General features: G+C 35.3%; 2 protein-coding genes across 4 annotated transcripts in view; both read right to left on the reverse strand.

Moving 5' to 3' along the window:
• The window catches only part of EEF1AKMT1 (EEF1A lysine methyltransferase 1), a 26,896-nt gene extending 25,248 nt beyond the window's left edge, over window positions 1-1,648 (reverse strand). The window contains exon 1 of one of the 3 annotated variants that reach the window (XM_001375115.5): window positions 1,574-1,648. The gene's annotated coding sequence lies outside the window, so the exon portion shown is untranslated. The remainder of the gene's footprint in view (window positions 1-1,573) is intronic. The other 2 variants (XM_007495203.3, XM_056794672.1) reach the window with 2 other exon arrangements.
• Window positions 1-26,018, reverse strand: part of XPO4 (exportin 4) — a 160,366-nt gene that overhangs the window by 25,248 nt on the left and 109,100 nt on the right. Inside the window, exons 18-23 of the mRNA XM_001366403.4 lie at window positions 25,609-25,789; window positions 18,697-18,812; window positions 16,957-17,087; window positions 15,979-16,096; window positions 15,096-15,188; window positions 1,574-12,572 (exon numbers count right to left, since the gene is read on the reverse strand). Coding sequence (XP_001366440.1) covers window positions 12,375-12,572; window positions 15,096-15,188; window positions 15,979-16,096; window positions 16,957-17,087; window positions 18,697-18,812; window positions 25,609-25,789 — 837 coding nt within the window. The 3' untranslated portion in view covers window positions 1,574-12,374. The remainder of the gene's footprint in view (window positions 1-1,573; window positions 12,573-15,095; window positions 15,189-15,978; window positions 16,097-16,956; window positions 17,088-18,696; window positions 18,813-25,608; window positions 25,790-26,018) is intronic.

The raw sequence follows: 26,018 nt of genomic DNA on the forward strand, positions 1-26,018 counted from the left end.
AAAATATTACTAGTATTCAAGCCTGATTGTGTGTATTTGTGTGTGTGTGTGTGTGTGTGTGTGTGTGTGTGTGTGTGTGTGTGTGTCTGGTGTATATGTTTATATAAAGGACATTTTCATATAAAAACAATGCAAAGAGGATTTGCTATGAATATACATTTTATATCATTAAAAAATGACAAACTCTGTGAGTTACTTTCAAAACATTCTACTTGTTTGTGCCAATTGTTTTTTGCATTTAAAAAAAAGTTTCAGTGGCCAGTTTAAAAAAAACAACAGTATTGATAACCTCCTCTCACCCTAAAAGTAAAAAAAGGTCCTTTGTAGGCAAAGTCAAATAGGAGGAATGAAGAATTTATAACCAAAAATGTTTTGTAACCCTGATTGTCCTCTATCTTTAAAAAATATTAAATAACAGGGGGCAACTGGGTAGCTCAGATTGTGAGCCAGCCTAGAGATGGGAGGTTCAAGTCTGGCCTCAGACACTTCCCAGCTGTGTGACCCTGGGCAACCTTTGTAAACCCTCATTGCCAAGCCCTTACCACTCTTCTGCCTTGGAGCCAATACACAGTATTGACTCCAAGACGGAAGGTAAGGGCTTAAAAAAAATTAAATAACATTATTTTAAATAGTGTATAGCATTTTTTTTTAAACCGAGAAAGGACTTAATATTCATAGGGAACATGTAATTGGAGTCCTGGATCAGGAATATGGATCTCTGAGTTCAAAATCCAGCTTTGTTACTTTATCATTGTTAAACTCAAACCTGTAAATTAAGCCATCAAGCCCTTATCAAGCACCCACTATATACCAAATCAAGGCTACAGAATTGATTAAGCACCTACTTTGTGCTAGGCATTGTGAGAAGTATTAGAGGTACATGGAATGGTAAAAACAAGAGTCCTGGCTATTGTGGAGCACACGCATGTGCAAACAGCATCGATAAAGTGGAGACAATCTCAAGGGCAAAGCACTAGCTTTAAAAAATACCAGTTAATAACAACTTAAATTGTCTCTTATGACCCAGTCTGCCTCAGTTTCCTCATCTGGAAAATACGTTGGGGAAGGAAATAACAAAACATTGCAGGATCTTTGCCAAGAAAACACCAAACTGGGTCATAAAGGGTCAGGCACGCTTGAACTGAACCAACAAGGTAAATTATACCTCTTAATCTAAAGTCAGGGCTGGGCCCTTAACAACCCGACCGGGGCAGGGCGGGGCGGGAAGGAACACGCAGATGCCGCACGCGGGGTCTGAGCTCCCGAGAGGAAGGCTTTCTCTGTGCTGCCTCAGGGCAGAATTTAAGAAAAGGAAAGTCTCTTTCCACTTTAGCCAGTCTAAAGATAGAAACTAGGAAGTAGACCTAGGAGAGAGAGGGCCGATTCGGCCCACTCGGAGTCTGGGCACCGTAGGGCGCTCCCTGCTTTCCCTCCTCCCACCCGCTTGGCGCGCTCCTGCTCCTCTTCCCCACCCGTCTTTTTCTGCCACCCCTCCACCCCCCGCCCCACGCGCTCCTTCTACGCCGGCCCATCTCACCTCCCCCCAGCTCGGTGCGCCCCGCCTAGCACTCACCAGCCCCCCGCGCTGCCGACCTTAGTAAAGAGCACCGAAATGGACTCACGCTCCGAAGCCCGGCTTTTGCACATGCGCAGTTCGCAAAAAGGCTGCAGGCTGGAGACGTTTTTCGCGGGAGCGCCTTGTTCTCCCCTTCCTCATGACTGGCGTGTACTAATTGTAATTAATCCCAGCCATATACTCGTCAGTATAGGAATACTGGTCTCTGGGATTCAACCTCTCTGGACATTCTCTAGCTTTCCGCCGAAATCTTCCTTAGCCTCAGTTTCCCCATGTGTAAAGTGAGGGGTTTGGTTTAGATGACTGAAGCTCCGTTCGGTGATGCTTCGAGGTCAGGGACTGTTTGATTTCTTGTCTTTATATCCTAGGTGTTTTAATAGTAAGTTTGTTTAAATTGCAAAAGAAGCTTGAGGGACAGAAGAACTCAAATTCCTAAGAATTATATCACTTCAGTACATTCTAGGGAAGTCATACGGAACAATGTTAAGAGGCTTTACTTTTAGACATGACAACTCATAAATCTGAAAGATTTTTCAAGTAAAGTGAAGCTTTTTCTACACAGTAACTAAAAGTTTTGAGAGAAAATAATCTAATACAGGCAGCAATGGAAAATGCTTATATCTTAGCAATGGCAGTTTTGTTTTTTTAAATACTTGGGCTCAAGTTCAAAAGATCAGAAAACTGAGTTGGCCATGTAACTTGGTTAAAGTAGTCTTTTTTTTGGTTAAAGATTGAGTGTTTTGTCGGAAACCTCATGAGCTAAAGAATGAAAAAGTTTGCCCTCTGCATATCCTGTCCAAGATAGTAGTGAGCATGCAGGTTTAATTTTTTTGATGTTGGTAGTTTGGACTGTTAATATAGAAAACTCTCTCCTTCAAGACGCCCTAAAATCAGCTGTTAATTTAACATACTCTGATTGTGTTAGACAATATGACAGCTACCCATATATCAAGATAGACATCTAAAGTATGCTTTCTTATGGGAGAAACTGGCCAGCACATACATTCCATCACTAGTGAAATGATTAAGTGAGGGATTTCCAATCAATCACTGGCACAATTATCATTGTCCTCCCTTACCTCAAATATTAGCAGAGTTCCACTTCCACACTTTTACACAAGCTGTACCCCACTGGAATTCATTAGTACATTAGTGTCAGTAGTACATTTTTTCTTAAAGTTCTTTTATCTGTTTATTCTATTGTTTTGCTTATCTCCAATTGAAGATCCTTGGGGGGCAGTGACCTTTTTTTTTTCATTTTTGTCTGTATTCCTTTACCTAGCATAGGTCATTCATTGCACATAAGGTTTAATAAATGCTTGCTAAATTGAATTGCAGCACATGTCCATTTTTAATATTTGCTAGTTAATGGGTCCCAGTAATATAGATTTACAAACCTAACTGCAAGCAGTAAATTCTCTAAGTGCTATATTCTATAGCAACACATACTACTTTTAGATGTTAATCACTTTGAACCAGACTGTTAAAAATGACTTGAAAAATATAGTAAAATGACCTTGCTAGTACCAGGAGTTGGAAAGAAAATATAAAAAACATATACTTGAACAAGCAGACTTAATGTAAAAAATAAAGGAACCTAGTAGGAAACAACTTGTCCAGTTGGCTTTTGTTTGAATAAAAGTAATGTTTTACTAAAATGACATGGGTTTACATGGGCTAACTACCCTAGGTTTACTTTGGAATAAGAAACCTTGTTATGAAAGTTTTCAAATTTCCAATCTGAAATAGCATTTTTAAAACGTGTAATTAGAGTAGCTTTAAAAACATTTCTACATAAGATTTCATTTGCTTAGAAACTTTTATTACTGTACAGCTATTCAAAGATTAAAGTTGCTTTCTATATACTTCCATCAACACTTCTGGTTATTTCATGAAAGCTCAGTAATGACTTTAGAAAAGATTAGGGAGTTTGAGGGGGGAGGAATATGTAATGCCTTTTTAATATGTCCATCTAAAGTAATAAAAAGTATTAAAATTCATCAAAAGCTATAGTAACCCCCATTAAAATAAAGGATAACAGCCACTTTATAGGATTAAACCTGAAAGTAACTTTTAAATCCACATCAGTCTGGGGATTAATCACTTAGTGTAATAAGTACTGTGAAATTCCTGAGTTGAAAGGGATATCAGAAGTAATCTTGTCCAACCTCTATGCAAGAATCTCCTCTACAACATCCCTGACAAGGCTTCAAATACTTCCTGGGACAAGGAATATGACCTTACAAGGCAGTTCATTTGATTTCCTAGTCTTTAAATTGAGCAGAAACTTCTTTATAAAGATCTGTAATTCTGTCCTTTGGAGCCACAAAACTGTAGAATTCCTTTTTTTTTTCACTTAACAGCCCCCTTCAGTAGCTATCATTCCCAAGAAATCTTCTATCAGATAAATATTCCCCATTCTTTCAGTCACATGATTTAATATGCTCTTTCTTTCTCTGGATTCAATCAACCTTATCAAAATCTTCAAGATGATATCCACAAACCAAACAAAATGCCAGATGGATGGGATGATCACAGCAAAATAGTGTGGGGCTATTATGATTTTATCAGTGACATAACTTTTCTTGTGTGTCTTTATCTGGTATTTAAAAATTACTCCCATTTACTGTTCACAAACTATCTTGTCCTAGAATTTTGAGGTGAATTAATATCAAAAGGCCTATGCTTCTCTGGTTAAGCCATAGAGTATTGTACTCAGTTTGGGCATAACATTTTAGTGAAGGTCTAATCAAGAAGCTAGCACATGTTTAGGAGAGAGGCAGCTAGGATGGTTAGGTTATTGAACGTGCCATATGTGCATTTCTGAAACAGAACAGGTGTCTAGTATTTAAGAGCAGTCATGAAAAAAAGAGAAATGTTCCACTTGGTCACAGAGTGTATAATGGGTATAAGTTGCATAGAGGCATATTTAAACCATTTGATAAGGAGGGGAAAGTCTTTCCTGACCCTTAATGCAGTCTCCAAAAGTAGAAGGGGCTGCCTTAGGAGGAAAAGCATTAACACTCTTGGTTTTCCAAGAGGCTGAATGAACCTTTTGAGGATGCTGGAGTGATTTTTGGTTAGATGTAGATTAAACTCATTACCTATCAAGTTTTTTCAACATTTAGATTTTGTTTAAAAAAAATTTTTTTAATCCCAAATCTTTAGATTGGTATAATTGTCCTTAAGTCAGAGACTTTTTAGTGCTTACTGCTTTCTTTTGTAAATACCCACAAACCATTTGATCATTATGGAATTTTGTAAAGAATAGAAATTCAGCTCACTGGTTTGTAATTTGCAAATTCTATGAACTTTTCCTAACGATAATGTAACTAATTGTATGTACACTTGCATTTTTTCTTTTGTACTTTTTTTCTCTAAAACTGATAGAGATGAGGCTTATGTGAAAATTAAAGAGAATTCACTTTAAAAGCAGGATCCCCACCCTCAAACCTTTGCTTTACAATTATTTTTAAAAGATTGTCACCAGAATGTGAAATTCTTGAATCTAGTTGACAGAATTTGCCTGAATATCTTCATTAAGTTAAGAACAGTACAAGTACACCATAAAATGGTATTCTTAACTCTGAGTTAGTTCTGCTGTTTACACTGTATATCAGAGTCTAAGGCTGAAGAAATAAAAATCAAACTTGGCTCTTCTGGCTCCAAGCTAGGGGGCTCTTTCTCCTAGGCCACCATGTCAAAATAAAGAATAAAATTTAAATTGCACATATAGCCAAAGAGAATAAATTATTTAGCATAATGTTAGTGGGTATAAGCTTTTTGTGTCAGTTTCAATCAACTTGTCAATTTAAAGAAATAGTATTGATGTAATACTGTGGATGGTTAGTAAAAAAAAAGTATTTTACATAAAACAAAAGATTTTTCAGAGTTATGAATTTGTTGCAGTGTGCAATTTCCATTTGGAGTATTTGTCATTTAATTTTAAGGAATACCACTAGCATGGGCCATTTTCTTCCTTTCACATTTAAAATGGCAAAACGGACTTATTTTGAATTGTCATACAATGTAAAAGTCAACTGAGGTCCCTTGTAATTAATATGATGTTTTTAATACAAGAAAATATTAAAGATTTCTACCATATATCAATATTATGAATTCCATGTTTATGATTATAAAATGTGAAAGTTGAAAAAGACTGAGAAATAGAAATTCATTCAACCTAATAGATTTAAGGAAAGTGAGTCTCAGAAAAGCTAAATGACCTCGCCTAAGGTCACATAGCTAGTTAGTAGAGTTGGATCTAGAACCAATGGATATTTCCACTTATGTTTGCTGCTGGAGCTTCAAACTCAAAAAGCCCTGCAACTAGAGTTAAAAGACCTGAGATCAAAACGAAGAGACACTTAATATGTGTGTGACTTCTAACAAGATACTAAATATCCCTGAGCCTCAACCTTATTTGTAAAATCAAAGGGCTGGATGGAGTAAGTGGCTTCTCCCAACTCAAGATCAATCATCTTTCTCTCCAACCTCTTTCTGAACCATTTCTTCTACTCCACTTTTCCTGTCTATTCCCATTATTAACTCTCAACAAGACTATTGCAATAGCCTTACTTGCATCCATAGCTGCCCTTCCCAGCTGGTCAACACATTGCTGACAAATGACTTGTCAATAATAGATCTAGTTAAGCAAGGTATACAAGCAACATGAGTCAATGGGTTTGTCATAAGCATAGTTACTATAGTGCAAATGCACCATGCTAAGTGCTGGTGATCCAAATACAAGTAAAAAACATCACATAGGGATCACCTTCAATGGCTGCTAATTAGTTACAGAGTAAGATGCAACTCCTTAACTAAATTCCAGCCTTGTGTTCCAAAGACCATGTTAAAATCTCACAAACCACTGGAAGGAAACAAAGCAATTGCTAATTCAGCCCCCCTCATTTTGTAGATTAGGGAACCTGAAGCCCAGTGAAAGGCTTGACACTGCTCACATAGGACTCAAATAGTATTAACAGTATTTGAACTTGGGTCCTTTGACTAAATCCAAAATTCTTTTGACTGTACATTACTGCTTCCACCCAAATGCCCACCATTTATATAATTCTTACATATCCAAGGTTCAACTCAAATGTCACCTTTTCCACTGACCTACCTTTTCCCCACCAAGAATCTTTCCTTCCAATGAATATATCACTTAATACCTCTCCTAATGTACTTTCACATTATATCCTCCCTGTATTACATATAATGCCCAAGTTAAGTGAGGACAGCAATGTCCTTATGTAATATCTACGCTATCTAGCCCACAGTAATAGATGCTCAATACATTTTTACAAAAAAACTTTCTTTAAGATGAACTATCCCAAACTCTGACCCTCAGAGAATTTAAGAATTTTTAAGTTGTTAGGGACCTTAAAAGTTACCTAATCATCCAAACCTCTCATTTTATAGATAAGTGAAAGCACAGTGAATTAAAAATTGAGGTTCACTAACTCATTTAGCTTTTTCCATTACACTATGTTGTTCCTTTCTCTTAGAGGTACCTTTTTCAGGGTAACACATTCTATTCTTTTTATTTGGGCAGCAAAAAAAAAGATGGACATAACTATTGATTCCCATGAATCATCTGTCAAACATATTGTGGAATTCTGCTTTTTCTACTGAATGACTATAGTCTATATTAAAGGTATAATCCAAACTAGCCAACAACTTACTATTAGCCAAAGTTGATTGTCACAAATCTGACAAAAGTAGCAGGTTTAATTGACCAAAATGAATGACGTTTGTAAGACTAGGGACTGGCTACATTTTTGCATTTTAATATTCCAAGGACAGACACCATAGTTTATCAACAAAACTATTGGGGGGTGGGGGGAAAGGCAAGGTGTAGAAAAGGGTAAAATTTTATTTTGCATCAGGACTCAAGGTTCTCCCAAAGGGACATGCAAATGTGCATTTTAACTCGCTGATATAAATCAATTCGGTAATAACCAATTTGAAATTATTTTGTGAATGTGTAATAAATTCTTCCACTTTTACTCTTCCTATGATGGTAAATAGCCAACATAAATTCAACAAGTTTCATAAAAGCCTAAATACATACCCAAGAACACAAACAAATCACACATGGTCAAAACAAAAATGTAATAAAAATATTTAGTGAAAAAGACATTTTAACCCCCAATTATGGATTAAAAAAATACAAACAGAATTTCATCAGTTTGATATTCAGCGTGTTGGCTCAATTACATAGCCTTGATTTGCTTCCTAACGTCTTATTGCAGCACTTTTGAAAAATTGAATGCAACTTTTATACCTTCATCAATTATGCCCAGTAGAGGTAAATATTTAAACATAGTAATATCTGTCCCTGGGTCTCTTTAAAAAACTGAAAAAGTCTTTGTATATGATTAAAATTTTAATATTTATAAATTTTAAAAAATTTACACGTGCTGTATGCTAGCAGTGCTAACATTTTGTGACCATAAAACCACAAATTCACTGCATGGAGCTTTTCTTTGTACAGAGAACCAAATCACAATACCAAAATTTGTAATTTGTCATAATTTTATGTAGTACAGTATACCAGGAAGTCTGTACTCGGAACACATTTGGGTCAGACTCTCTTGACAGGTATATAGTGCAGATGTAGTATTTAGTTTTAGGTTAGGAAAATTAGCTATTAGTACACAATTAGCAGCTCCTAACAGCTAAAGATGCTAGGAATGAAGACCCATAGGGAAAGGAACTAAAGTCTCATTTCAGACAGAAATGAGGAATGGTGTTAGGGGAGGGGCAAAGTGATGGGTAAGGGCCTCTGCTGATTGGATGATTAACAAACCACAAAAGACCTTGTGGTTAAGCAGCTGTTAACTGTTCAAGAACAAAATGAGTTGGGTGTCAGTCCTAGGAGATTAATGTGCATACCACATTCTCCTCATCTCACTAAAAGAACCATCACCAGACTCACTTTGCTACTACACTCTTCAGAAAAGTCTAGAGAATATCAGACCTAGAGGCCAACAACATTTCATATTACCTCTCATCCCTTTCTCTCCAAAAGAGGTTTGGATTTACATTATTAGAATAGAGTAAATGAAAAGTTTACACCAATGCCTGGGCCACACACATTTTATCATTACAAATGCCCAATTGGTTACTATTACAATCAGTCTGGCACCTTTCACATTTCTTAAATAGTCAAGATACTAGTTTTAATCATGGTATTCTTATCCATTTTTAACAAGAAGGCCCAATTAAAAATTCTAAATACAATACAGCCAAATCATAGAATATCCACACATCTCCAATTTAAAAATAATTTCAAACATTATCATATTCTTATGCAGCTAAGTCATTTACAAATTTTTGTAACTTACTAAAGCAAAAAACAAAAAGAAAACAAAAAAAACACCTCAGGACCAAATTCTTTATTCTCTGATTGAGTAGGATATGAGAGTAAGTACTAAGGTTACTTATGAATAAAAAAATTCATTCTCCCACACCCTCTAAGTAATTGTTTTAGTTACTTATTAGAAACAGTTATGGTCTGATGACATAACTACTTTTAGAGATGAGAGCTACAAACGGACCATCAAATTTTTAACTAAAGAAAACTTAAAAAAAAAAATTCAACTGACAAGTTCTTTGCTCCACACAATGATATTCAATTAGCCTTAAAATACTTGAATAGTACAGTGGTTTCCTTTTGGTGTTTTGAGTTCATACAAGTAGCAATAAAAAGATGATGCGGATGGGGGAAAATGAAGACTGTGATACTTAAGGTAATGAATTAGGTCAACTAAATACAGTGGATGGGAATATTAAATATTTTTGGACAAGGTGATAAATCAACCGGATTCTTGACCATAAAAAAGGGAAACTGTAGGAATATTCTTTTTTTTTAAAAGAATAATAAATAGCTCATCTGAATAGAGAAATGTTATACAATCAGATACATGGTTTATAATTAAACAAGACGGAATTCTATAAAAAACCTCTAAGAAAAATTGCAAATTCTTTCTCTTAAAAATAAAATCAATTCACAGCAAGTAAAACTCAATGCAGTGATGTTAATATGCCATGTATCCAAAAAAGATTTAGGGATGGCAGGAAGAGCCAAATAATTGAAATGAAAAGGACACTGTCAAGTAAATACTTTGAAGAGGCAGCCATCCAACCAGCAGAAGGAGCACAATAACAAACTAACCTTTTTTGCTAGAACTATGATGACACCATTTTTAATGCTACTATATAAATACAAAAGCTTCCAATAGACAGCCCAATTTTGTCTTGGGAAACATAAACAGGCAAAGTAAAGGAAATGAATAGCTAAATGAACAAAAAAGTGGAAAGGAAAACTGAGGTTGAAAGAGATACAAAGAGCAGAAATTTAAACACACAAGATCTAGAGATAAAATACTTGACAGTGTCCCTTTAACATATATATAAAGGGGTAAAAAATTGTTTTTTTAAAAATCATCGGAAATTTAACAGGTAGTCAGTTATAACAGGAAATCCAACTTATTGGAATAAGACAGTATTCTTAATACCCCCACTGGGCAAGAATTCAAACCACACATACAAACACACACAAAACCCACTCACAAAACAAACATAGCTCTGAACAAAGTTTAGCTGTTGTAGTGTGTTAATTGGCATCCCCACTTACTAATTTCCCCCCCAATCTGACATTATTACATTTTAATCCTCTGAAGATTGATTTGGTCCAATATAAGCAAATATCCTTTTATTAAAAATCTGCTTGCAAAACTGCACTAATATTAATAGCCTTGGCATATTTGGTAAAGATACTATAATCTTGGTAGGCATTTATTAAGTGTGAATGCCATTTATTCATTAAAATGTTTTTCATAACCAAATTAATGTTAATTCCTTTGCTAACTTGATTTTCATTCCTGCCTCTGCCAGGCAGACTATCAAAGCCTATGTCCCAATACCCTTTGCAAAGGGATGGATGTTCATACATCTTTATGACTATTGAGCCCAGAAGGGGAAAAACTGAGGCTCTTAGTTAAAATAAAAATGGAAAACCATTGCAAAAAAAGATAGTTGCTGTTGTACTTTGCAACGATCAAAAAGGATGAAAATGGAATTTTAGGAAATCTAAAAATAGCTTCACATTTTATAATAAGTCTTACTGAAAATATTTTAAGATATGGAAAGATGCCATATCAATTGACATTTTTTCTAAAAAAGATTTATGTTAACAGTCTTTAAGATAGGTTTGCTTCAGCCCAGCTTTTATTTAATAGTGGATTAAATTAAGAGAAAGGTATCTCAAAGGAGTGATGGCACTTTGTCCTTGCATTCATACATGTCACATGCATGGGTTGGAAAGGATTTAGATGTTAGAGATAAAATGACTGTAACTGTTTTGAGATGAATGGATGAAGATGGCACAGAGTTGCAAATGTGATACTATAGACAACTTAGTAAAAAGTGAATGTGCTATACACAAAATATTCCACAGCACAGTCTAACATACAAATGTCAAGAACATAGTGGAAAGACAAAATCCATCCCTCCCTACCAAAACCTGCAATTGTACTCAGAGCACAGGCCTATACAGTCTATCCTTGCATTTGCTATACTCTGATTATAGATCAAACTGTGTTCATTATGCTTGTGGCTTGTTAAAACATGGTCATTTTCATCATTTAAGCTAACACAGAACTAAAGAGAGCACGGCAGCACTGGAAAGCAAATCCCTAATTACAAAACACAAGTGGGAAATAGAGCATCTAAATGTAGTTTTTACCTTAGAAACAAAATTTATATGTGACTCTTGATGAAATGAGCATGACATCCCAGTCTAGCATAATTATTGCCCCTAATGCCCTAACTTAAAATAAAGTTTGTATAAGTCAATAATTTATACCCTTTTGAATTGTTATTGCTTAAGCAAACTATTCAGTGTAGATTGTTACAGCTGTGTGCAATGCAGTTGGATTAAAACAAACTTTAAATAGACTACACATGAACCTTTCATTGACTCATGTTTACAGAAATATATACTATCAAAAGGGTGAAACAGGGAGACAGCAGCTAACAACCCAAACCAATTTTTGAAGCATCAAAACTTGTATTTTTACCAAAACGCCTGCTCTTTTTATATTCCTTTTTTAAAATTAAGGCAATGAAATGGCTACAGTTCCTAAAGTTCTTTTTAGGGAACAAAACATACAGCATTTTTCCTCCCAAATCTCAGGCACCAGAAAAAATAAAAATCTGTATTACATAAACCTGTAACACTGGATTGATGTAGAAAAACAAAACAAATAAAACACATGTTAAAAAAAAAAACCCAACATTTGGTGATGTTTGTTTGTGGTTTTTTTCCCACTGGATCATGAACTCAATCTTCAGAGAGGAAAAAATAAAGCCTATAACAGCAAAACCAGGTAGAGTTTTGAATGTCTACAGAATACTTCATCTAAAATGTTTTTAGTAACAAAAATTCTAACCTTTATCTGGCCATCTATGTTTAGACAAACGGGGAAAAAGGCACTGAATATATATTTCATGGTGCCATATCTGTTTGCACATATATGGAATTTCATTTTGAAAATTTCAAATTGCCATTCATTCTCTACAACACACACATGACAGATTGTGGCTAACACATAGTAGCAGAAGCTGATTCAAAGTTGACCTCTCCTCTGTCACTGTATTATAACAAACTTTCAGGCTCTTCAAAATCCATAATGGCCAAAGAACCTCAGAACAGGAACAAGACTTAGTCAACTTTCAGCATTTCAGTGCATTTTGCAGGAAAGGGTCTAAATTAAGCATATAGTTTTGCTGTTTATTTTACACAAAGGAGACCACCAACATTTGCCATAAATTCTTCTAAACTCTTTAGGAAGGCCATCTTCTGTTTACGATCCAGCGTGGGAGGAGTGCTGCTCGCAGTAAGCTTGTTGAAGGCATCTGCTAATCTCTGGTAAATTACTGGGTCTTGCTGACTTGACAGTAAGGTTTCAACCAATTCTGAGTATTCAGCCTAATGAAGAAACAATGAATTAAAAATAGAAATATAGTAACCAAAAGAGGAAAATGTGGTTTTATAAGACTTCAAATACTATATTCCTCAGGTCATTAACTTATATTTATCAAGTGTACTTTGTACTTGGAAAACAATTTACTGAAATCATAGGCTTGCTTAGTTTATTAATATCAGTTAAAGCTCAGTTCTTACACATAAAATGGAGATAATTCCATCTGTCCAACCTAATTCACTCAGGGTAGTGTGGAAATCATTCTATAAATTTTTAATTGCTAAATAATCATTCATATTTTAAAAATGAAGAAACAGGCCTGCTAGAGGTGAGCCACTATCAAAACTTTGTCCAAAGTTATAAAGCTAAGGGGAGACACATATTAAAAACAAATAATTCAAACTCGGATCTTCCTAATTCTAAGTCCAAAGTCCTCTTCTCTACTTTGAAGCAGAAGGGAAGACCATGAAAACAGCTGAAGACCTTTAAAGTAAGGTCAGAGTGTGGAGGGTCCTAATTACTAGGCTTAAAGAGTTTGAGCTTTTTTGGAAGGCAACAAAGACTGATGGAAGGGCTCTGAACTGAAAAGTGCTACGACTAGATCTATGCCTACAAAAAACCAAAGCTGTCAGAAATGTGAAGGAGTTTGAAGAGGGGCAAATTGAAGTGGGAAGACCTGTTAAGTACTACAGTAGTGTCCAGGCATGTAGTAATGCTGGCTTATACTAGGGAGGTAGAAATTGGCATAGAGAAAAGGGCAAAGGGATAAGTTAACTGACAAGATTATGAGAGGAATGCAGAAAAAGCATCAAAGATAAGTCCAGGTCTTGGATATGAGAAATAAATAATCTTGGTATGAGCCCTGATTCTTCCAGGTTCAAGCAATGTGATCATAAGAAATTCATTTAACCTTTCTAAACCTGAGTTTTCTTCTCTTTAAAAGGCCTGGAATCCTACCTTATGGAGTTATTGCAGAATCCCCTTTGAAAATGTAAATTTAAAAAAAAACTTGTTTGGACAAGTTATTAATGTGAATAATAAACTACTTGAGAATGACTGCCAGGGAAAGGCAGAGGAAAAAAACTGAGCTAGCTGCTGAATTAACTTTAAGACTAGTATATTTTAACCAAGAATTATGGTTCCAAATTATGGAAAACAGCCCAATAAAAGCAAAAAACTGCAGGGCAGGGGGAAATTCACTCTAGAATCTTCTTCAGTATAGGTGAAACAAAATATCTATCATATAATGAATAGACTAAATATTTGGAAAACCAACTTATTCCCAGGACTATTTCCTGGATCTTCCATAATTGTCAGAACTCTCTGGATAAAAACAGCTGACATACAAAGCACAGATTCTTATGGTCTGAAGAATAATAAATATATCCAATCCCACTCTTTTTCCTCAACCCAAGTCCTATGTCACACATTATCCACTGGTATCAGAATGCTAGATAGGCATCTGAAACTTGTTATTTTCAAAATAGAACTCATTATCTCTCCTAACCAAACTCACCCTTCATCTGAACTTCCCTATTTTTGAGTTGTACAAGGGCACCACCATTACTGTAGTCTCTTAGCTTTGTAATTTCAGTATTAACCATTTATTTCTCATTCTCCCTTACCTTAAATGCCCAGGTTCCAGTACTTGCCATTTCCACCTCTATAGTATTCAAATCCACCCCCTTTCTCACTACTCACATAGCTAGCACTCACATGATCAGGATAGCAATCAGTTCCTCATTGTCTCTTGCCTAGACTATTGCAATGTACTACTAATTGGCCTCTCAATGCACTCCAATCTATCATCCACACACCTACAAAAGTAATCCTCACATGTGCATAAGATGATGTCATTTCTCTACTCAGTAAACTCCAACTCATAATGCTTTCAATAAAAATGTAGCACTGACAGATTATTAACAGAAAATGATGGCTTTATAAGTTTTATATGGCTATAGAGGCAACAGCATATAGTGTACAGAATACTGAGTTAAGAATCAAGTTAAGGCTGATGAGGACAATAAGTATTGTACTCTAATATCAGACCCCAAAGCATTAAGCAACAGAACATTTTTGAATAACCTTGTATGAAGCAGGATTGAAGTTTCAAAAATCTTGCTTACTTAAACCTAATAAAAATGGTAGGAATAAATGTAGGTATAAATGGTGGTCAATGTAAAATTCAGAGGTCTATGAAAAGTAAATAGAAAAATAGCTCAAAATTCATGAAACAAAATAGATGAATGAAACTCAGTGGGTTCTGTAACAGTTTCTCTGGACAAATTAATAAATTACAACTGGTGTCTCAAGTAATTTTTATACATAATCCAAAATGTAGATTTACTTTGGTTTTTGTTGTTGTTGTTCAAAATTTAGCACAGTGCTTTGTAGACAGCAGGTAATTATTGTCTTATTGATAAAATGTCATGTTGATTTGTCAGATCAATCTCAGTTAACACAAAGACCTAGAATATCTATAAAAGGGTTTAACTTCTGAAATATTTCAAAATTAAAACATGTAATACCTGATGCAAACACACCAATGTATAGAATGCTTCGCCTGCTGCCGTTGTCATCTCTGTGTTGTGCTTTTGCAGTACCAGCATATCAAAGACCAGCTGAAATCAATCAACAAATAAAAGTTCTTAAAGAGCATAATGTCATGTCATCTAGTCTAAAGAATCATGGTAGAAAAACAGGGCTCAAAATTCAACTCAATCATCCCCCCTCCCCATATCTATTGATTTCAAAAATCAGGGAAAAAAACATCAGAAATTTACCGAGTAAATTCGAACACTTATGGAAGCAGTGTTTATGAATGACTAGCAAATTATCAATATTTAAAACTGTAAGACAAATTGCTGTTTATACTATTATAAAATTTCTCAACGGTTTTTAATCAACAATTTTAAAGTTTCAAAATAAAGTTGTTGAAAGAATTTAATGTGTGCTCTTTTTCTGGGCTAGATCTATAATTTTATTGTTAAAGAGAAATCTTGGGGATAGGAGTAACTGGGTTGGAACTTCTATCAATGCAGACTGGCACCTGCTCTACAATGTATAGTCACAGAAAGTTTTCTGGGGACACTGAGAGATTAAGTGACTTGCCCAGGGTCACACAGCCAATATATACCAGTGGTGGGACTTGAACCAAGGTCTTCCTAACTGCAAGATCAGCTCTCTATCCACTAGGCCTTGCTGCCTCTCATGTGTGCCTGAAGTTTAATAATTAAAGAAATCAAATTAGCAGCAACTTTATATCCTTCACAATTCAACATAAACACTAATTTGTTAAATTCACAAAAGGACTTTTATATAACCCCATTTTTAAAAGAACAGAGAAATGAGAACTAACTGAAATTTTCCCTGTGAAAAACAGGATTTTGCAACATTCCATTTATTTCTTACCTTAAGAAAGTGCCTTGTTGCTAGAAAGAGTGGTGAATCTGTTTCTTGTGCTTTTGCACACTGCTCAGCTAATGGAGTCAAGGCCTCCAGGCAAAGCTGGCAAACCTCAGAACTCATTCTGATCATGAGAGTCAAAGAATAAAAAAGATTTAAATGGTTCTCACAAGTGCTCAATTTATCATTAAATGAGTCTGTAAACAGTAAAAGAAAAGTTGTAACTAGTGTGGTGATAGCTTTTCTAACTAGGAATATAGATGATCAAGTATCTTCTGCCTCTACAATATTTTGTAATATTGTTGATAGTTTCAGCAGCTGCAGTGGCTATCACTTGTGGCCAAACAAGTATAGTGCTAAGTCTCCCCAAACTTAGTGAGACTGGTCTTCAGAGAAAAGATAAACAATTTATGCCTGAATTTACAATTGAACCCTTTCCACTTCAGTATAATTTACTAGAGTTCAAATTCTACTTGAAAAGTCTTCAAGAACTCAAGAATGCCTCCTTCCTACAATGATTCATGAAGGTAGGACTCTGCTACCTGACACCTGAGAACAAGGAAACTAAAGTCATGTTGAGATGGCTTACTTAAGTTTTAGGAACTGCCACAGTTAACAACTCATTTTTAATACATACAACTAATGAAAGAATAGAGTACTCTATCATCAGTGACAGTCCACTGGCGGTGAAACAAGAAATATTCTGGAGCCACAACAATGACACAGAAGTGTCTAAAATAAACTAAGACTTAATTCAGGAATGAGCTTGGGACATAAGCCTAAACACCTAAGGAATCAGTCTGTAAGAGGAAGCAAGAGTATGGTAAACTACTAAGAGATGGCTTAACAAAAGATACTATACAATGAAGATAGCCTAGAAAGCACAACGGTTCTCAAAAAAAAAAGAAAATGAATTAATCCCAAATATGTTATCTTCTGTCCAAAACGACAAGTTATACAAATGCACATTCATTTAAAGGATACGATGTCATTCCCAGTTCTAAAGAGTACATTAGGCTCTTAAAGAGGTCCTCAGGAAGCTGTGGAATTTTCTCAGGAAAGATCTCACAGATAAATGTAATTAATTTGTAGTACTGATTACATAGGGTTGGAAACTGTCAAAGAAGCAAATTATTACAAATTATTATATCTTCTTCCTAGTATTAATTTTTTATTCCCACCAACACAATTTAAAAAAGGCAACAAGCAAACATGACAGAAATGGAAAGTAATGAATGCTGGAGAGGGTTTGGCAAAGTCGGGACATTAATGCATTGCTGGTGGAGTTGTGAATTGATCCAACCATTCTGGAGGTCAATTTGGAACTATGCCCAAAGGGCGATAAAAGACTGTCTGCCCTTTGATCCAGCCATAGCACTGCTGGGTTTGTACCCCAAAGAGATAATAAGGAAAAAGACATGTATATTCAGAAAATGAGGGGATGCCCTTCAATTGGGGAATAGCTGAACAAATTGTGGCATATGTTGGTGATGGAATACTATTGTGCCCAAAGGAATAATAAAATGAAGGAATTCCATGTGAACTGGAATGACCTCCAGGAATTGATGCAGAGTGAATGGAGCAGAACCAGGAGAACATTGTACCCAGAGACTGATACTCTGTGGTACAATTGAACATAATGGACTTCTCCATTAGTGGCAATGCAGTGATCCTGAACAACTTGGAGGAATCTATGAGAAAGAACAGTATCAACATTCATAGGAAAAGCTGTGGGAGTAGAAACACAGAAGAAAAACAACTGCTTGATTACATGGATCAAGGGGTCAAGGGGATATAATAGGGGATATAGACTCTAAATGAACATCCTAGTGCAAACATCAACAGCATGGAAATTGGTTTTGATCAAGGACACATGAAATACCCAGTAGAATTTCGTGTCAGCTATGGGAAGGGGGGAGGGAAAGAATATGATTCTTGTAACCAAGGAATAATGTTCTAAATTGACTAAATAAATAAATCAATTAATTTTTTAAAAAGGCAACGTTTGTAGATTTGGGAATTTAAAAGAAATAATACTTGAGAAAAATAATATTTTTTCATGTCACCTACCTGTAGTAAAAAACAGAAACAAGTAACCAAGTAACATACTGGGGAAGATAAACATGGGGAAACAACATAATATATTACATTTCCACAAAACTGGCTTGAACTTCTGTCTAAAGGAAAGTAGAAAATGGATTTGTACAGATAACAATCCTGTCACTGTTCAAAAGTGACTTTGAAATGTAATTTTTATCTAATCTCTCACCTCTCAAGAGCTCTCTCAAGAGCTTGATAAGTACCAAAAAAAATAGCACCTGTTTGCCCTTTCTCTTAATTTTGAAAGAAACAATGAGAAGACAGAGGGGCTCTCATAGAGACTTCAGTGTCCATAAGGATAAAACCTCACTTAGTAGAATCTAATTTAAACACAGCAGTCTATTTCAGACCATTGAGATTACTAGAAGGTATGTGAAGATTACTAGAAGGCTTAAGTGAAGGTTTGAGGGGGTGGGTTTGAAATGAACTCGGGCAATAGTAGAATGGAAGGTAATAACAAGGATGCAGTCAGTGGTAATAAAGCTTTTTTTTTTTAAGTGAAAAACTTTATTTTCATTTAGCCATTATCTTGCATATAGAGGCATACTGGTATAATTCATCATGCAACATTTTTAAAATGTACAAATAATTACTTTTGATTGCCATATGTTTTTGTTCAATTACCTTTAAAAGATCTTGGGACATCAAAGGCAAAATTAGGTTTACGCCATATAAAACAACATCTGCTGCTGACACGGATCTATTTGCTGCTTGTCCTGGCTCATGTCTAAATACATCATCTATTAAAATAAAAGTAACAATAAAATGTTAGTTATGTCATGAAATACTAAAAGTTTACAAAATTATGTTAAAATACTATGAATACAATTTGAAACAGAGATACTGCTATTAGGTCTATATAACCCAGAGAAAAAAGAGCAAGAACCCACAGGTACAAAAAAATTTAGAGCAACTCTTTTTATGGTAGCAAACACTTGGAAACTGAGGAGACCATGTTTCATCAATTGGGGGGTGTCTGAACAAATTATGGTATATGAATGCAATGGAGAATTACTGTGCTATAAGAAATGATGACTTGTATGAACTGATGCAGAGTGAAGTAAGCAGAACCAGGAGAACAATTTAGATAACAATATGGTGTGGACCACAAACACAAATACTTGAGAATTCTGATCAACACAATCAAACCAAAATTCCAAAGGACTTTGTGATTATACATGCTATCTACTTCCAAATAGAGAGATGAAGTTCTCAGAGTAGACTGAAGTATATTTTCTTGCCCCTTTCTCCTCTGAACATGACTAATGTGGGAATTTGTTTTGCATGGCTTTATTTTTCTTGCTTTCTCAATGGGTATGAGAAAGGAGGTGGAAGAGAAACTGGAATTGAAAATAAAACAAAATTGAATAAAAACCTCATGAAATTATGTTAAAATAAATTTCAAAATATGTCCAAAACTGGAAAAAATATCAGCAGATTTAAAAGAAAATAGATAAATTCTGTCATTGTGATGGTGAGTGGACACTCTACTTACTAAGGCAAATGATAATATTCCCCCAAAAGTTTGCCAAAGCAAAAATGTGAGGAAATAAAGATGGCTAGTGAGGAAGAGAATGGCAGATAAAAATTAAATGAATTTTTTATGAGTTCTCCCAGAGAGTATTTTTTTAAACCCTTACCTTCCACTTTAGAATCAATACTGTGTGTTGGTTCCAAGGCAGAAGAAGCAGTAAGGGCTAGGCAATGGGGGTTAAGTGACTTGCCCAGGGTCACACACCTAGGAAGTGTCTGAGGCCAGATTTGAACTTAGGATCTCCTGTCTCTAGGCGTGGTTCTCAATCCACTGAATCACCAGCAACCCCCACTCTCCTAAAGAATATCAATTCTCTATTACTTTGACTTGCAGCTAAAACCTATGTATGTTGTCTTCCCTCCACTAGAATAAGTTTTTTTTTAAAACCCATACCTTCTACCTTCTGCCTTACTATTAAATCTGAGACAGAAGAGCAAGTGTCAAGGGTTAAGTGAATTGCTCAGGGTCACACAGTTAAGAAAGTGTCTAAAGTTAGTTTTGAACCCAGGTCCTTTCATCTTCAGGCCAGGTACACTATCTACTGTGCTACCTCATTGCCCCTAGAATATGAGTTTCTTAAAAGTAGTGACTGAGCTCCTCTTTTCTACTTCTTTCTCCAGTCTCTTTCATATAGTAAGCACTTAATAAAAGCTCATTCATTTGCAGAAACCTAGTGACAAGTATAGCATAGATTTAGAGTGATAAAGGAAGTCCATTGGTGAAAGAATGAAAAAGCATTTTTTAAATTGATTTGGATTCCCCATATAAAAGCAGTCTACTAATTATATCAAGGGCTTTCAATTTAATGAGATTAATGACTACAGACCAGTAGTCTTAAAAATCATCAACACATCTAATGCAATTATTTTTACCTTTACATAGTGCTGACAAAATAATCATTACACAAATAAGCATATATAGCATTGTAAACTATCATGAATTTACTTATTATTTTTCAAATGCATGGAGATACTATCATAGAAAATAAAATTGATAAGAGCATTACTGAACTCAGCTTTTTTATAACAATGACATCTGCTAATATTTATATGATGCTTTTATAGTCTGCAAAGTGCCTTTCAAATATTTCATTTTACTCTCATAATGATCATAGGAGGTAGGTGCTATTATTATTATTTCCATTTTAAAGTTGAAGAAAATAAGCCAGGAAAGTTAAGTGACTTGCCTGATGTCTAGTAGCCAAGGCAAGATTTGAACTCAGGTTTTCTCAACTCCAAGCCCAACACTCTCCCTACTATGCCATCTATTCCTTAGACAAAATACCAAGAGTACAACTATCATGGGTTTTTAAGGTTAATTTTAATCAACTGTTAAACCTTAACTAAGGTTTAATTTTAAGGTTAATTTCTTATGTTATGTCAATTTTTTTACATTTAAAAGAGTTCTTATACACAAAAAGATTGGGAACTGCTGAACTATTTATTTTGAATATGTGGAAAATGGAGACCATTTCAATGCTCAGCTGACTGTTTTTTCCATATAGTTTTCTTTATTCCAATTCACAACAGGAGTTACTCTCTGTTGAACTCTTGCTACCCTTATAGTGAGTACCCCATGATCTTGGAAATTATTCTCTTAAAACAGCAGTTCTTAACTTTTTATGTATTAGGGACAATTTTGGTAATCTCTGGTAGTCAGTTAACCATTTTAAGAATACTGTTTTAAAATACACAAACCCAAATATATATATATATGAGTAGAAAGAAAATCAAAGGTTAGTGAAAATAAAGGTGTAATTTCCCCCACCTATGACCATAGAAATACAGAAATCTATACATAGATTCCCAAATTAAAAACCCTTGCTCAAAGTATTTCTCTCCCTAGAATATAAATGGCATTTTGGGGGGAACCTCATTTAAAGTATTTTCCCCACAAAATTATCTCACATAATCCCATCCCTTGTTCCCTGAGGGAAAAAATGTCTCATATAAGCTTTAATATCATCTATGATCAGTTTTATAGGCAATTACATTTTAAATAAGGCAGAGTTGACAGTTTTCATTCCTTCATTCCTTTACTGATAGAAACAACTGACAAAATTAAAGAAATAACTAGCTCTATGTGTTCACTGGGACAGTTTCCAAAAAGAATAAAGAGGCAACATTCATTTCTCTATTTTGGCTCTGTCTAGTTGTCTTACCATTCCTCCACTTTTCCTGGGATGTGCCAGGGAGCATAGTTAGAAATTAGACAGCCAGATCAAGACATCTTCAAATCTCCCAAGAAAAACTGGAATAGGGAGTTTAAGCATTAGATGCTTGTGAGTCCTTTACTTCATTAGTCCATCCATAAATTACTTAGTTGCTACTATGAACTCAGAATTGTGCCAGGAACTGAGGTACACATCAAGTTCAAGAAATAGTCCCTTTTCAGGGGAAGCTGGGTAGCTCAGTGGATTGAGAGCCAGGCCTAGAGACGGGAGGTCCTAGGTTCAAATATGACCTCAGACACTTCCCAGCTGTGTGACCCTGGGCAAGTCACTTGACCCCATTGCCTAGCCCTTACCACTCTTCTGCCTTTGAACCAATATACAGTATTGACTCCAAGACAGAAGGTAAGGGTTTAAAAAAAAATAGTCCCTTTTCTTCTAACATTTATAATTTATTTAGGAATCTATATGGAAGATAAAACATACATATAACAATTACATAGCAACGTAAAATACTCTGTGATCAAATGCTAAGATGAATGGTAAAGACAATGGATTTCTGAGACAGGGAAGATCAATGAGAAATGACAGACAGAGAAGATATCATGGAGGAAGTTTGTATAATTTTCATTCTTTGTCTTTATATGTCCTCAGTGCCCAGAAAGGGACATAGCAGGAATTTAAAGAAAGCTTATTGATTGTCCTTTTTCCTGTCTTTTATTCTTTTATTTGAATAAGTTGAATGGCTCTTCTAAGTGATAACTCTTCAAATATCTGGAGCCAGCAGTCTTATTTCTTCAGTATTTCTCCTTTAGGTTAAATATCCCATTAGTTCAACTAAGCCTCCTAACAGTAGCACGGAGGGATAAGGTGTTCTCTATTTTGATACTGCTAGAAGGGTCTCAATACATCAAAATGCTGTCAGGTCCCTAATATTTCCCTAATATTAACTCCCCTAAGTAAACCCTTCCAAAGCGATGAAATTCTATATCATTGCCACATTGTTTCCCTTACTCATATAGTCCTTCTTTTAAAGAAGAAAACTATGTAAACTTCAGTTGATTGAAACAACAAAAATTATTTAGTGAATATCCTCACATGCCAAGTACTGTTCTTTAAACACCTCACAATGGAAGGATGCTGCAAAAGTAAAGAATCACCAACTTAAAAACATACGAAAATGTATTTTTGGGGAACACCAGATTTGGTTGGGTTTGTGGGATACTTATCTCTCAATTTTCCACAAATATCATTACAGTGCCATTTAAACCATGGCATTTTTTAAGTGCCATGGTTTAAAAATAAACATCAATTACAAATAAAATTTCTCCTGCATATTTTAAAGTTAAATTTCATCAAATGGTTTCCTTAAAGCATTTATTTATTGGCCAATTGCACTTAAGATTACTTTTTTCCCCAGAAAGAATATAAACACATGTAAATTAGCAGCAAAATCTCTTTCTCCCTTCCCTTTTCCCTCTCTTTCTTCCTCCCTCTATCTCTCTGTCTCTGTCTCTCATCATTATTTTTCCTTCTAAATGGTAGCCTAATATGAATTAGGCTGATGTAAGGAAAACTTCCTAACAACTCCAGTTATCCAAAAATGGAATTGGCCACAGGAGGTGGTAGGTTCCATGTCACTAGAGGTCTTTTAAAGGCTGAAAGGTTATGTGTTAAGAAATGTTATAGATTGGCTTGTTATATGTTGGATTAGATGATCTTGAGCTGCTTCCAAGTGTTGAGAGAAGAATTCACTGGAGATATAGAGAAATTCTGTCTTTGGCCTTTTGTCCTTTGCTCTCCAAAACAGGAAGGCACTTTCTCCCTCTTTATTTCTCTCTCTTAAAATGCTGAATTTCCTTTCAGTTTCAGCTCAGGTGAAACCTTGTATACAACATCTGTCTTGAATCTCTACCTCCCAACCTCTGGGTGTTATCTACCTCTCTCTTTCTCTCCCCCCCCAAATTATCTTGAATTTACTTATCTGTGTTCATGCTGTACTCCTACCAAAAGAACATAAGGTTCTTGCAAAGAGTGACCATTTAATAGGTCTCTGTACTGCCCCCCTCCCTCCCCCAAAGGTAACTTCAAATAGAACAGACATTCAAATAAATGGTTATTGAACTGAACTGAGTGTGAAGAACAACATGTTAGTGGGGAGATATTCTCTAAGTATGGGTGTGTAACTTCGGTGAAAAAGTCAAGAATAAATTTAGAGATCTCAGAAACTACCACACAGAGGAACTTGAAATGTATTCAGTATCCCAGAAATATTAGTCTGAGAGGTCTTAATACAATGTACTTTGGACATACTCAGTGAAGCCACGTAGCAAAGAACAATTATGTGGTCAATTAATCAGAACTAAAGGTATATGAGTAATCATTTAAGTCCAGTCCCCCTATTTTACAGGTGAGAAAAATGAGGCCTCCCTCCCAGAAGTGAAGGGACTTCACACAAAGTCTCACACTGAGTTAGCTACTAGGCCAGAATTTATTTACAGGTTTCCTGACTAGAAATTTCAATAGTGGATTTTTCCTGATAATAAACACATTTAAAACAAATAACTGTGTGAATCTTAAAACTACTCAAACTCTACTTCAGAAGATTTGATTAAGCTATTCCCCATTTTTAACAAGGGAGGTACTTGATCAGGAATGTTTTGGGAACTTTTAAAATTAATCCACCCTACTCAGACAGTGGTTTAGGGGAAGATAAAGTTGCAAACTCCTGACTGAACAATGAAAAGTCCCTAACTCATACTTATAGTAAAGCTAGAACCTTAAGCTAGGTCTATTTCTAGATCTAATAAAAAAAAAAGGTGCTAAGTACCTATATAAAGGAAAAGAGAGGTGTGAAGTACTCAGTAGATTTTATCTAACCAGAGAAGGTGAGAACAAAAGAAGATGTGAACTAAGAATGGGCAGTCCTAGGAAAAAGCATCTACTGTGATTGGTAGATGTGAAAATTTAGGGGAGGTGACACAAGAGAAAATTTCTTTAAAAGGAAGGGGAGTTTGAAATTGAGTGAGTTGGAGTTTTAGTTTTTGGATTGGAAGTTAGTTGGAGTTCGGAAGTTTGGAGCTTGCTTAAAGACGATCTTGTGGTAAATGATAAAGACTGACTCGTTCTCCCTTAAGACTCAGGCCTAGGCCATTTGGCCTAGGCCCTTTCTACTATTTTCTCTTTCTCTCTCTCTCCTTCCCTTAATTCCTTCATTTATATTAATTAAAATCTCCATAAAATCCAGTTGACTTGGGTATTTTCATATTTGGGAATTTTCCCATGGAGACCATTTAATTGTAGATTTTAAATCAAGACACTAAACATTATCTTAACAGTTTTGGTAATTCACAGTCTTGGCAAACCACATTTTCACGGTTATAATTGCCATATAAATAATAACACAAGTACAGAAATGGTCTCTCAGAAACCTGATTCATATCACACAGATATAAAGGAACATAATTTGAGAAATGCTGTTGTTGAAGTCTTAGTGAGAAAGAAGAATCGTTCCTAAAAAAAGACTAGGGAGCCCAATAGGAGGGGAGGGGGGGAAAAAAGGAGGAGGGGAGGAAGAGGAAGAGGAAGAGGAAGAGGAAGGAAGGAAGGAAGGAAGGAAGGAAGGAAGGAAGGAAGGAAGGAAGGAAGGAAGGAAGGAAGGAAGGAAGGGAGGAAGAAAGAAAGAGAAAGAGAGAAAGAGAAAGAGAAAAAGAGAGAAAGAGAGAGAGAGAGGAAGAAGAAGAAAATATTAGGTTCATTTCCTTCTTTTAAACAAACATTTGGAGAAATTGTACAAGAACATAAGAGAATTTATTTAATGCTTTATTCATACCTGTATCACTGAAATCTATGAATTCTTTTGACAGAAGGTTAGTAAGAAGTTCCATAATGAGAAGGAGATCTTGATACTGTTCCTCTTCTGCTGTAACATCTATCCGTTGTCGACCTAGATTATTCTTGGAATATACTTGTAACAAAGTGAGGCAGGCCTCATACAAGTTCATAGCTTTGGACTGCAAGAAAGAAAAACTTAAAAAGTAAATTATACTATATAGCAGAGTACTCTGGGGAAAAAAATGAAACCATTTTTTATATAATCTAGATAAAATTTGCAATCAGATCAAAACCCGTTAGTGTGGCATCTGATTGTTCTGAAAAAAAAATAATAAAAGTAAACATTAAGATTGCAATTATATATAAATATTAATAAAAATGAACACTTTTTGGTTCGTTGGCCACACT

Source organism: Monodelphis domestica, chromosome 4 (genome assembly GCF_027887165.1).
Source record: "Monodelphis domestica isolate mMonDom1 chromosome 4, mMonDom1.pri, whole genome shotgun sequence".
NCBI lineage: Eukaryota > Metazoa > Chordata > Mammalia > Didelphimorphia > Didelphidae > Monodelphis > Monodelphis domestica.